This window comes from Chaetodon auriga, chromosome 7 (assembly GCF_051107435.1).
Source record: "Chaetodon auriga isolate fChaAug3 chromosome 7, fChaAug3.hap1, whole genome shotgun sequence".
NCBI classification, from domain to species: domain Eukaryota; kingdom Metazoa; phylum Chordata; class Actinopteri; order Chaetodontiformes; family Chaetodontidae; genus Chaetodon; species Chaetodon auriga.
The window spans coordinates 4,446,830-4,461,228 of NC_135080.1; the positions used below are offsets into that span (position 1 = coordinate 4,446,830).

The 14,399-nt window shown below is 41.8% G+C and overlaps 1 protein-coding gene across 2 annotated transcripts in view; it reads right to left on the reverse strand.

The window, feature by feature from the left end:
• The window catches only part of gab2 (GRB2-associated binding protein 2), a 33,659-nt gene that overhangs the window by 17,536 nt on the left and 1,724 nt on the right, over positions 1-14,399 (reverse strand). For both annotated transcript variants that reach the window (XM_076735700.1, XM_076735702.1), the window contains exon 2: positions 887-1,187. In XM_076735700.1, the coding sequence (XP_076591815.1) occupies positions 887-1,187 (301 nt within the window). The remainder of the gene's footprint in view (positions 1-886; positions 1,188-14,399) is intronic.

Here is a 14,399-nt window from a genome sequence, read left to right on the forward strand (position 1 = left end):
GAGTCACAGTATCTGCTGCTCCCTTTTAAAATGGAGCATATCCAGAATGAGAATTCCCATTTTCCTGAATACAGGAACCTTTTCTGTAACAAAACAAAGAGAAAAATCCGTAACGCTCCCAGACACTGTCCGTTCATTTGGCAGGGATGTTCCTATTCAATTCTCCCAAATAAAAAAAAGATGGAAAAAGCAATACAATAACAATCACCAATGATATCATGTAATTGGACCTCAGTTGCTGAATTTTTGGGAAAACTAAGATGACAGGCTGTTCCAAGGACTGTGAGAAAGCACAGTGGGAGACTAATAAAAGGGACTTGTTTTTTGCTGTCAGGCTCATATACCTAAAAGACCAAAACACATTCTACTAATTCAGGAAATGTCAGGAGACTGGGAAAAATGCCCATCACCATTTCCCAAAGCTTAAGGCGATGTCTTTAAATTGCTTGTTTTCTTGAACAAACGTTCCAAAATCAAAAAGCATTCAACTTACAAAGATACAGGGCAGAGAAAAGCAGATTATCCTTCATTCATAAGCTTGAGAAATGACAAATGAAGATAAATTTACCTTGATAAATGACTTGAATAATTAGCATTAATTGATTATCATCTTTCTCAATATTCTCTGTTGATGGACTAATCTATTGATTGACTGACATATTTTAATAATGGTATATAATATGTGACAAATTAAATTGGAGACAGTAGTGACAGCACACCAAAAGCAGATTTCTTAGCTAACCTGAAAGAAAGATGGGTAGAAATAAAAATAAGCTTTTGAGACATTTTCATGAGCTTTTAGGTAAAAGGTAAAAAGGGAAATGACGGAGAGATAAAAACTGTAAAAACAGAGGCGGAGCAGCAACAACAGGTCAGGGTTGCCTACCGTGGTTATCGTCTGACTGGTTGAACCCACACAGCTGGCAGATGGAGCGGACCCACTTGTTCATCTCCTCCTCAGTCTCAGCCACAAGATAAAAAGTGCGATCTGAGGTCTTGATGTCAAACACAAAGCTGTCCTGGAACTCCTTCCTCTTAAAGGTCAGGCCAGCGTCCACCTGCTCGCAGCAGTGCAGGTCGATGACCCTGATGGGTTTCTTGGAGTGGTCGTTCTTGTAGTACTCCAGAACATCAGGGTCACCACTCATGCGGCCACTGCGAAGTATGAACCAGCGTTTCTTCCACGCCTGGGGAATGAAAGGTAAGAACACGACCTCAGTGCACAGAAAGAAAGCACTTACCCTGTGAGCCACTACGGCCAAGCATATATGTGTGCTGACAGTGAACATATAATTCAATTTTTTTTATGTAAGCCAGACTGCATTTGAAATGATCAATAATTATTCAGTCTCAGCTTGATTTCTTACTGTGTGATGCTAAATGTTGCCTTCACAGCCTCAACAGCTGTTGAGTTTGGTTGTGATGAGTTTGGCTTATCCAACAGACTTCAGAGAAGCTGAAGTCTGTTTACTTGAGCAGGTTACTGTGCCTTAGCACACATGCGGTTGTGTGTGGTTTGTGTGTGTGTTGGAGGCTATAAGGGGGAGGCAGCAGGTGTTTACTCCCTCTCAACGTATTTCCTGTGCTGATATCCCTCTGTGAGCTGAGAGAGAAGCAGAGCTCCTCCATTACAACTTTAGTACAGGACTGCTGGTTCCACCCACTTCAAGAAGAAGCGAATGACACTGCTTTGGTCCAATCAAGCTACACCTGCATAAGATTGTGTTACTGGAGACGGAGTGTAAATAAACAGGCCTTGTCATAACCAGATGCAGAAGCAGAAGTCCATGTTCCAAGAAGTTTTTGATGGATGAGCAAGAAACCTACAATGCAACGTGTTGATTTCACACCAGTAACATTGTTGTATTTGTCAAACAGAAAGGCACAAAGGAATAACAGTGGCCTTGATTACAACAGCTCCATATGTGTTTTCCAGTGTTAAAGGCCTCTGTGTTCTCTGTGCTCAGAGACAAAAGAGGAAGATAGACCAGGAAGGGAAAGGGGGAGCAAAGGGGGGTTGAGGGGGGCTTTTGGACATCTGCCAGTGATGCACTTCCGCCAGGCAATGTCTCTCACATGCAGGCTGCTGACACACAGGATCCTGCAGGGCCCCTCTCACTCCATCAACGCAGACGCTGCCGCAAGGCTAACTGCCCCACGGCCCCATCAAACCAGACTGACACCATACAGATGCACAAACACACACACAGGGCTGCAAAATGGATTGCATTGCATCTCTCCTGTGCTTTGCAGAGAGGTATTCCTAATCTCTTCTGTAAATACACATGCTAAATTTTCTTATAGGCAATTACAGCCGTGCTGCTCCTACTGCGACTAGTCAAAATGTCTCCTGTGAGACAGTCCTGTTCACAATGTTTCTGGCTGCACATAAAGCTGCAATCCGCATTCTGCTCAGTGGTCACTGCTGCAGGGTTTCTGCATGCATCAAATCAATAAAGGAGTGTGTGGTGCCATGGGATGTTCTCCTCTCTTTGTCATTGTATTCACGTTCACTGCTAATGCTAACTACATGGATTCTTCCTGGAAAAATTGCTGCCTCTTAAATTGTGATGAAATCAAAAAAGGGGGTTTTCGACAGTAAACAAGAACAGTACCAACAGGAGCCTCACTCATTAAATATAGGCTGTAGCCTTTGTTGTGTGAAATAACCCATCTGTATTTTTTCCCTGATGGTTAACGTTAAATTTCCTAAAAATGTAATAATTTCTTCTTATATTAGCAGAGAATATCTGTATTTGAGGTGAGACAGCCCATCTCATGTGCTGAATGCAAGAACCTTAATGAACTGTGAAAAGGTTCAAAGCAATCAGTTTAAATTAATCAACAACTGATAGCAGAGCGCTGAAAAAACACAATCATTAAGATGAGGCTGCAACTAATGATTAAAATGTCAAACGTTTTAAAGATTTCCAATCAGTTTCAACAGTTCCTCTTATAATTTATAGTCCACTGTCGCTCTTAAGTATCTTACCCACCACACGATGTTAAGCAAATGTTACGTGTCATTTTGACATGTTGGCAGCTCTGATTATTTTTGCTCCAAGAAGTCAACACAGGTAAGAAGAGGAGGCAACACACTTTCTTTCTTTCTTTTTTCCAGGAAGTGCAGATTGTGATCTTATCTTTGGTGTGTAGCTGAAGTGCTTTGAGCTTTTGGGGTATAAGTTTTTTTCATTTTAGTTTCTGTCAGACTCATATGCCGATAAAAGCTGGAGGCAGTACAACCTTAATGATGTTGATAGTAGAGCTGCACTGCTGTGTGCATCTTAGCCCCAGTCTTAGGAAGCATGAATCAAACACAACAGTGAGGAGCGCAGTTGTGTGAAACTACGTATTAGGTCATTTCTGAACATGGGAGGGTGTTATGAATGTTGACTAATGCAGATTACACTGGTAAATGGTGTGACAAAGCAGATACCAAAGAAGTCAACAGTGTTAGACCTCAAGTTTCCTTCTGAAGGATTCCACTGGAGTATAAACTGCTTAATTTCATAAAAATACAGAGCAGTCATCACATTCCTCCTGAAGAGCAAACAGAGCACTGCATACATGTTTTCTTTTTCCAGGTCCACAAATCTCTTTGCCTCAGTGCCATTACACCATGCAGAGAGAAACCGCTGTAACTGTTGCAAGACCCATTTAAATATTATTGCCTTTTCTGGAAAGGGAGAGCATCACTTAATTGAGACCTGGAGCGCTGCCCAGTTTCGAGAGGTCAGCGCGACCCAGCTGGGTTATTCCTGGCATCCTTCAGCTGCGGCCAGCATATTAACCCAGGACAGCAATAGCTCTCAACCACGGAGGAAATACAACTCATTTAGGAGGCCTTATCATACTAAAAATAGAATATTTTCCACAGGAAAATCAGTTGCTGCCTAATTGAAGAACAAAATAATTTACAGCTTGAATGAGAGGGTTGAATAATTTCCCTCTGTCACACTCGCTGCTAATTCCTCACAGAAATCTTGCATGGGAAACGACGGAAAAAAGTCTGAAGTGCATTCACTTTCAAATCAGTCATTTCAACAACACAACTGGCAGTGCAGCTTTTCCTCTCTCTCCCTCTCTCTCTCATGCACTCTTTCAAATTTGAGTTCCCTGGCAAAGTAAATCATGAGGGAGGAGGACACAACAAAATGAGCTAACCCACCCACCGCCTGTCCTACAGAGCATGTCTAAGCCCATCGATCACTGCTGAAGCGCTGGGAAGTGAGGGCTGAAGCTGTAAAACTAGGCTGAACTCTCCCGGCTCTTCAACTTTCCCCTCCCCCTCATGGTTTAAGCTGCATCACTGTTCGGGGAAAAAAAGGCTCTGCCGAGACACACTGCCCTTGTTAACAACTGGACGAGACAGTCCACTGGACCACTAAGAGAGCTGTGAGCCAGGCCACTAATCACAACCTAAACTAACACAGTATCAAAGAATTACATGATTGTCTTGACTTTATACAGTAAACCACATGAACGTGTTGTAACTCCCATGCACTAGCATTTATTCATCACGTTCTGCAGAGGAGATCAAAGTCAAATAAAGGTCAAATCAGAGCAGAAAAAAGAACAAAAGTACATAAAGTGCAAAACAGAAATTCTACTGTTACTGAGAAAAAACATTAAAGACAGAAGTTGTAAAAACATCCTACTATTAAAGTTTAAAAACCTGTTATTTGGATTATAAGGGTCTCAACTCTAGACTGTAGAAAAAAAGGCTTCCTGCCAGCACTCAAAGCTCTCCAAGAAGAAGAGCAGCCATCCGTATCTACGAATGCACAGCGTTTAGTCCCTTCAGTCTTATTCGATCATCCCATAAAGGCTTGATCTTACCTTGCTCCAGCATAGTCTCATTTGTCCTGCACTGATGGCAGCCAGCTACAGACGCACAGAGGCTACAGCGGAGTACAAAGGATCACACGTTGCATCTATTTTAGATGACTGGGAAGGAAAACATCTAATAACAAAACCGCGCAAAACAATCTTTTGAATGAATCTACTTCTAAAAATAGGATCAAAACTGGTTTGTCTTGCCAATTCCTTTTGTGTCTTTGCATGTTGATAAGTAGACATGTTTCGCTCTATTTTTGGCAGATTGCAAAACAATGATAGTGTGGGAAAACAAACAAATTCATACAAAAGCTTTGTGCTCACAGAAAGAAAAACAATTGTCTGGTATGTGTTGAGAGTTGTCCAAGGCTGTATACCACATTTTAGGAGATACATACACAGCGACAGCTGATAAATCACAGCAATCATTTACTAAATTTACACATATCTAATCCAACATTGTAAAAACAGGCCCAGACTCATGAGTTTGAACCCAACTCATCATTCTGCTGTCCTAGTAACACCAACCTATGAAGGTAGAGACGGCTGTGGCCTAAACAATTATCCCAGGTGTGCCTTTTACAGCAATAGAGCAATACACAGTGTGTGTGTGTAGTAGTAGGCTGTGTCAACAGGCCGGCTGATAAGCATCAGACCACATGTTTTTAAATGTACATGAGCAAACATCCAAACTAAACACGTGTGTTTTCCGCGTTAAAGCTTAGAATAGTCTTGTTTACCTGTCCTCCTGTTAAAGCAGGAGAGGAGGAGACAGCAGGTTGTTGCCTTTGACTCTGCCTCCTCTGCCATACCTGCTGCTGCAGCACACACACTACACAGCTGCACAAACACCAGCACCGTGGGGCTGCAGCAGAGCCTTGGAACCACCTCGCCTGTCTACATTTTCTCATCTATTACCAGCTTTTGTAAAGGTCGTGCGTTACGGCAGAGAGAGTTACCTCTTGTGACTCTTGGCTACAGTCGAACTGGGTGCCTCAGGCAACATGTCTCCCGTTTGATCTGAGCGACAGCACATCTGCTCACACGCGCACACTAACAACACAGCGATGAGACTTCATTAAAATACACTGGCGCTGCGCCATTACTGCTTAATTATAGTAAAAGGTGAGTTGAGAGGGATCCCACAAGTGTTCTCAGAGGTCCCACTCGCCGGCTTCTAAGGGACGGGACACAGCATGGGGAAAATTAAGAAGGGGGGAACTTAAGTATCCAGTTTCAGCCAATAAGGACTTCCAGCAACACAAGTTCATTATGAGCTTTCACATATCTGGAAGCTCTATGTAAAAAGGAAAGTTCTTGCACGGCTGTTTATACTTAGAAAATATTGAACAGCTGAGGAGTTTCACTAAATGAAAAAGGCTTTTATAAAAGACTTATACATTTCTTAAAGTAAGGCACGAAAAAAGGACACTAACTGCAACCATATGTTTATCTCGAGTTTCCCGTCTAAAAGCACCTTGTGTCCTTGTTTTGGAAGGTTATATACTCAACTTTATCATGAATGATTATTGGAGACGACCAGCTGCTCATATGTTAGTGTGATGCAGCTTTTCATTTCACTCCCCCGGAAACTTTACCATTTCTGAATAAGGACAGAGAACCTAGTGGCCCTCCTGTAAAAATGCCTTGTGATGCATTCACTCCACATCTCTTCTATGTGGGTGGTGTTTCCTAGCTTCTCGATGTTAGTGAAGAAGAAAAGAGGAATATTTAGCACATCAGTGGCTTCATTTCTTGTCCCTTCTGGTGCCTGACGAAGGTTAGAATTTCATCCTTCCAGAAAACACCCCTCAACAAAAGAACAGCAGTGAGGACCATTTTGGAATGCATGAATTAAAAGGTGGGAGTGATATAAAGGCTGTGATTGTGCGAGTGGATGCCTAAACACTTGTGATTGTGGTTAATGTGGTGACAGGGGACAAAGCTGGACAGGCTGCAGCAGACAATGACGACAGAGGCCTGATTATCTAGTCCTAATCAATAGTGGGTCACACGTCAGTCCACATTCCAGGAACAGATGGGAGCTGCATCAAGTGAGGGAATGCAGTCTAGTTAGATTTGAAGAATATCACCTGGCCATTCACACAACGCAAAAACACCTTTCAAATTAGCATTCTAATGCTTTCTGAGTTCTCCCTGAAAAATCACGAAAAGCTGAACTTGAGGATGCTGGGTTTTTTTAGCCCCTCACGCAAGACCTGGACAGCTCCCTAAAATGTGTTGCCATTTCTTCTGTGCCTGACAGGCATCATGTATCTGTATTTACCTATGTGACATCAGTTTGTGTAACAGTGAGCTTAAATAAACCACAAATGGACTTGAGAGAGTATGCGGAAGTTCCTTGGACAGCTTACAGTTTACACAGGGTTCCACATCTCAGCTCTGAGCGAGACGTTAAGCAGACAGCTGTCCCAGACAAAGTTTAGAACACGTTTCTGAAGCATTTCCAATAAATTCAGGTCACAAACAAAACAGGAGTCCAACAGTGTGCCAACAAAGTGTTGCCATTTTGCATTTTCAGCAGCTCCAGCCCATTATCTGTCTGAGTGGTGAAGAGATCCAGATGTTCCTGGGTTGGACACAACTCTGCCCCATCTTTGTACCCGGAGAAGTAAACATGAAAAGATGTTAAACAGGATTACTGAGAGTATAAAACTTGGAGGCATTTAAGTTCAACAGTTGAATTAGAGCATGCTCACGATCGCGATTTAAATCAAACTGCTCAGGTTTCCCAATAGTCAAAACACTGACCTTGGAAGGCCGGCAGCTGCAAGACATAACACATACAGATAAGACCCAAACAGACCCATAAATTCTTGTGTGTTAATAAAGAAGGTGGGAGGTTAGCCATGTAGCACCAAGACAGACAGGGTCCTCTTGAGGGTAGGAACACTTTACTCCTGATGTTTCCCTCATGTGTGGAATTGCCAAGTTCACATTCTCCTTTTAAGCAAGACATTTAGTGCACGTAGAGTAAAACCTGACGTGCTTCAGCTTTCATGACATTTTAAGAAATATGATTCCACATACAATGTCATCCCATGACTGTGATGGAAAGCTCCTACAGGTGTGATGGTGATGAAGGGGGATGCTGCATTTGGTACCTACAGTGCTAATTCACTCACTTCACAGGAGCAATGATCTGTGAAATCTGCAGCACATCCTATGAAAAACAACCTCTCAAAAGCTTTCAGTAGATATAATGAGCCTCCATTTGCAGTCGAACACTTCCATCATTAGGAAAATGAGCAATCTTTCACCATGTCTCCGTATGAGCAAAAGGCTGTGCTTATTTAACGTGAGCGAGCCTTGACAGTTTGACTAACGGGAACCATTATCTTTAATCAGAACTCCTTGTGTCACTTCCCCTGCCTCTGCCATCTGCTGCGGCTCATACATGTCTGTGTATGGAGGGCATGCTGTGAGCATCTCCTGGTCTCTGACTCTGTACCACACAGTCGGAATATTTACATATAAGGGGAAAGTCTGACCTCAGCACCGTAATCTGTCACACCATCACTTCAGCTCAAACGTCACACTGCCTATGAGGCCACTCTCCTCAAACACCAGTGTGCATCATTACGGTCAACCACTGATGTTGCATTCAAGATCTAGCATGCATGAGTAAAATCCCTCATGTAGATAGAGCACACCAGCACACGCAATCTCACACAGCACCTGACGTAGTTGCACACAACAGTAATATACTGTATGTATCAATACAGTATGGAAAATGGGGCGTGCCAGCTGAATAATTTCACTTGACAAATAAATACGCTTTTCAGAGGATAACTGCAATCAATCATTTATTCATGCATTTTTAAATAATTAATGAGTCACATGCTTGCATGCATGTTTTGAACATGCCATTCACAACAACTCTAAAAACTGAAGGATCAATGCAAACATATTGTTTTAAAAGGCCTTTAAATTTTACTTTAGATTATTCAGTCCTGTTATAATCCACCTCTCAATTCCTTTGTTTCCTGCCTTGATGTTAAGAGTTTCTGTTTTGTGATTACTTTGAAGATGTCTCTCTTTAATTTAAATTTAAAGACATCCTTGTGCCATGCTCTTCCTTTCATTTCTGGTGGGGCACACTGGCTGAAACATCCTTAAATCAAAGACAGGGCAAAACAGAACATTCATATGTTAAAGACAAATAATCTGTGAGATGGTTTTGTACTTCTTTATACTTGCGAAACTGTTTTAATGCTAAACATTATGAACTGACATTCATCCTGTCAGGTGTGCGATAATAACATTGGAGTCAAAGGCCTCTGTACTTGGTAGCATCACAACTCACCGTAACAGTGTTGTCTTTACACTTGCCATGCTGTCTTTTGTGTTAATAAATACTATCACTGCATCCTTGGGAACTCCATGTTTTGGCACAATTAAATGGCTGAATAAACCAAATTTTTAATGACTGAAACAAACTAACTGATGTATTAAAATTATCATGGGAGGAATGCATCAATGGGATTTAATCAGATAATAACATCCAGATTAGCTAATGTCCAAAACCTCTACTGTGTGTGTGTGTTGGGGCTGCGACCTTCCAAGATGCCTTCCAGTGGGTGCATTATGTCACCTGAAAACCTTGGACCCACACAGGACCTTGAGAAGAAAAAAGACTACATACTCAGTTTATTCTTATCTGAGCTGCAGTTGTAGGAAATTTTAGTTCCTGAGCGGCAATGACTCATCACTGTGTGAATCTTCAGAAGAAGAAAAAATCCCCAGTCTAAGATATGCCAGTAGTAAGCCGAGGTACACAGAAACTGAGACTTCAAGGAGTTTTTCAATCCCCAAAAATATTCTAATTACAGAGATGCAATTTACTTCATCAGCTTGTTTACTTGTACAGTGGTTTTACAATTGCAGGAAAAAACTGATTTAAATACAGTAAATTAACACTTTTCCACTGCGTCAGTTTCTTAATTCTTAATTCTTCTTCTTAATTATTCATCACTACGATACAGAGAAACTTGTGTGTGCTTGTAGCAGTTTTCATTTTGACTACTATAAACACCTTCACCACAACCTCAGGCAAATGCTTACACATATCCAACTCCCACAAACGATCACAGCAAGACAAAATGTTTCTCATGAAACAGGTCGGTACATCACATCACCCCAACCTGAGCATATTTACAGCTGAGCTATAATTATATTTTACAATGCAACTGCCTCCACAGGTCATGCAGTATCCTTAGCTGGTTCAAACAAAGCCCAGAGTGACCGTCAACTCCTACTTCACTATGTGGCCACTAAGGGTGGTGAGCAAGTTCCAATAGCAGGATCATTTTTAAAGTGTGTAAAATATATTTTCCCAGGATGCACACTGTCACAATCTTGACTGAAACATACCAATCACATATCCAAAACTGGTAAGTGTGGCCAGTGCGATTTCATGTCAATCACCTTGTCAAACTTCTTTGTTCCTGCGTTTGTTTCGGCAGCAGGTGGGTCCCCAAAAGCTTCCCTGGATTATTCTGCCACACGTAAGTCTCAAGAAAAAATCCTAATAAAAAGTCGTAATAATCATCAAAAAAGAAAATTGTTCTGCATTACACATTAAAGTGTGCTTGAACTTACTCCATTAAAACAGCCAGTTATTTTCTCGTTTAAATTGGACAATTACCAATAATTTCTGATATTAGTCTGGTTAACAATTGTATATTTTAAGCCTCATACTAACAGTCTGGACCAAGATATTGCCCAATGTATATGGATACATTTCCCTTTTACCCTATTGTGTGTGTGTGTGCCATTGCTATCAGTATTTTCTAGCTGTTTCATACTATTACATGCATTATTTTCACAGAGAAGTACACCATAAATAGTCTACCTCACTGTGAGTCGCACCTTTAAAGTGCATCCGAACACAGTACACAATTTTCAGGTTTTATCAGAGTCCTACTTGACAGAAAAACAATAATAAAGTCTGTTTTTAAACATACTCTATGTAAGCTGTAAAAATGATGGAAGTGAACAACTGACATCCTCCGACTGGCCACCGTGATGATATTATAATTGTACAAAGGAATTAACATGTCTAGACGTAAAATTACTAGTGTTCTGGAGTAAGTGAAAAAGTAAGAGGTTCCCTTCATCACACGCCTACTATTGTGCATCTAGGCTGAAGCTGCTTAAACAGAGCTGCTCGGGGGGCATCAGAGAGCCGCTGGAAGCTCTCAGGTGTGAGCAGCTGTTTTGAGTGTAAAGCAGGGCGTCGATCAAACAGAGCTAAGTCAACTGTCCTCGGGTAAATAAATACTAAAAAGTTTTGGGAGTTTTTTGGGACACACATTAGAACACAAACACGAACATGTCCCACTGAAAGCTCAGATGGGAGCACCGGTATCCTGATTTCTTAACATAAACCGGTTTTGCTTTTACTAATAACACTTGAAATACTTTTTGTGTCATTCTCAGTTTCAGGTCTTCATATGCAGCAGGCTAAAGGCATTCCTACTGACTCACATTACAACTGCAAATCCAATTTGCTTCAGAGGGCCAATCTAATGACAGTCATATGACATGTAATCTACAGTGCTAGCACCTGTAAGAGCTAGTAGCATGTTTCCTGCATGACTTTGTGTTAACTGGATTTTTCTTTATGCAAAAAAAAAAAAAAATGGAGATATTATCCTACAATGGAACAGTCTAACAGTGCAACACTAGGAGCATAAGCCTATGATCGACATGAAACACACCACATACTGTCTCTGTCATCAGTGTCCATTCTGTTCTGCTGTTATAATCAGAATATCGTCAAACTACAGCTTAGAGACACCAAGTCAACTGTAAGTGTAGTAATTTATGATCTCTGGCTCAGCACAGATGAAATTAAAATGATATTCCCAGAAGTTGTTTTGCTCAGCTGTTTATGATCCCTGTTGTTCAAGGCTGACTCATTTTCTATGTTAAGCAACATGAAATGAAATAATCACTGCTGTGATAATGTACTCTCTCAGAGTTCAGCAGTTAAGTAAAAACATTCTCACTGCTGGCCCAAATAACAAGAGAACGATCAATGGGATCCAGTTACCTTCAGATCGGCAGTATTTTAAGTTCATCTTCATCGATGGAAATACGGAAATACATTTATATACTCACAGACCAATTTAATCTCTTTCCCTGACACAGGACCTCTGTCACAAAACTTCCTGTAGGTACCATCCAAAGGAAATCTGGCATCTGCTATTGCTGTAATAATGAAGTGCAGGACAGAAAACACACAGGCTAAACCAGAGTTCATGGCAAAGGACAGGATATTGTGACAAAGGTTCAAACAAGGCCACCATGGAAAGAATGGATGAAAGGATATACTTGGGGTTGCAGAAGAAAAAGCTGTGAAAGTATAACTCTGTGACAAACACTTGTGACTGCTATGCATTCATTTCTCATCAATGGCAATTAAGTATAACTCTACTATATAATTTATGGCTGAGAAGAACACCGAGCTGAACTACAGAAAATGAATTAAAAAGAATTTAGACTAGGTTTCCAGTATATTTTACACTAAAGAATAATCAATTCATCAGATTAAGAGATGTTTACCCTCAGTAAGGCACTTTGGTGGTTACGTGAGGTTAAAAATAATCAACAACAATGAAAATAATTGTAGATTCCAGTCTTGTGTCAATCACAAGGATCCACTTAAGCGAGCATGTATAACAATGATAAACTAATGTGACTTTGATACTGCAGTCACATAAAGCCACCCCAGTTTTGTAGCTTCTGGGGAAAAAGCCCATTTGAGGGCCCACAGATAAAGTGGAACAAGGAAAATGTCTGTGTGAGCGCTGGGTGTCTGTCAAAGCAGGAACTGGGAGGCGTTCTCCGTTGACCTCTGAGGGCAAGGACTTCCCAAAGCCCCTCTGCAAAACAACAGCAGACCGGGCAGCTGACAGTGGGACTCAGGCGGCCGCTGCTCTGCAAAGCCTGCCTTGAAAACCGACCGACTCCCCCCACCTCTCTTCCTCTCTCCTCTTGCGCGCCATCCACAAGGACGAGACGCTACAGCCCTTAGAAACTGGCGGCGGGAGAGAGCAGCGAAGCGATCACCTCGCCGATATGATCTGTCTGGAATGTGACAATACTTTACTGTATGTGAACAGACACGTTTGTGATGTCAGATACAACAACGGGCAGGTGGGAGGGTTTAGCCAACAGCAGCTTGATCCCGACCTGAGAACAGGAATTCATTTGTTTACCCTACAACGCGTCCCATGCGTGCAAAGCAAGGTTCATATGTACACGATTAATTTAGATGACGTAGTATTATGAGTGTGTCAACAGTGGAAGTCACAAAGAAGTGTACCCATCTATGAAGAACCTGGCAAGGGAGAGGTCAGAAAACAGACTCAAGATTTTCTTTCCTTTGTTAAGTTAAGGAGGAGAAACTAATGTCAACAAATGTAATTTTAACAGTATATTGATTTGGCAGGTGATGAGCTGTCGCCTAGGCGGCAGCTACAAACACTGGGTTGTTTGGGGGTAAATGTGGCAGACATGATGAAGCATATTGTCTGACCACTGACTGATGAGTAAAGCCTCAACAGATCTGTGCAAGAGGCACTGGGCAAGTGCTGGATTAGTCAGTTGTTTTCATGTTCCTTCTGCTTATTCTGGACATTGTTCAACAAAAGCAACCAGGCCACTCCCACCTCCCCTTAAAACACTGCCCACCTCTGGAGCCTCGATCAGCCCCCGAGAGGAGATAAATCCGACCGAGTGATTCATTCAGCAGCTCTGAGACATCAGAGCGCAACTGTTTTCCACGCGGAGACGAAGCGCGTGTGAAAAGTGACTACACGTCTGCAGTGTCACATGTCTGAGGGAGGGGCCACAGAAAGTTTATGATAATCATGTGTTTGTGCAGCAAGAAGCTGTTGTATGGAGAGTGAGTCACTGCTGAGAGTTATCGCATTTATTAAACAATTAGCAAACATTTAACCAGGACTAGTCATGCTTGTTACTGAGGAAACATGTTGCCTCCTGTCTTAACCACCGGTTACATCCAGGTTTCAACTGCCACGAGTGTTTTGCTCCCTGATTTTGCATATGATTTGCATGCCGACCTGTGGCGGTAGTACCAGTTTTTACTCCATCCTAACCCTGTGCTGGATTCTACACTGCGTTTAACATGCACGGCCGTGTGCCAAATTTTCAGAAAGTGTGAAGGGTTACAGGAGACATAGTTTTGAATACAATGACCAATCATTTCAACAACTAACTACTGATTAACAAACACGGGCCTCATCTGGGTTAGGGAGGACTTTGTGGTAAAAAAAAAAAAAAGAACAGGTGGAATATTGACAGAAAATGTTGTTAAGGATTAAAACACATTTTCATTGTTGCAAATTATCTCCTAAAAGAGACACAACAGTACAAACTGTTGCAGCGTTCAACACGTCAGGTACAGCTGCGAAACAATACGTGCTTTCCACCTCGTCAGCTCATTCCAATTTCATGACCAATCAAACTTGCCACCATGTTCTCTGAGAAACACAACACACCTTCAGGCT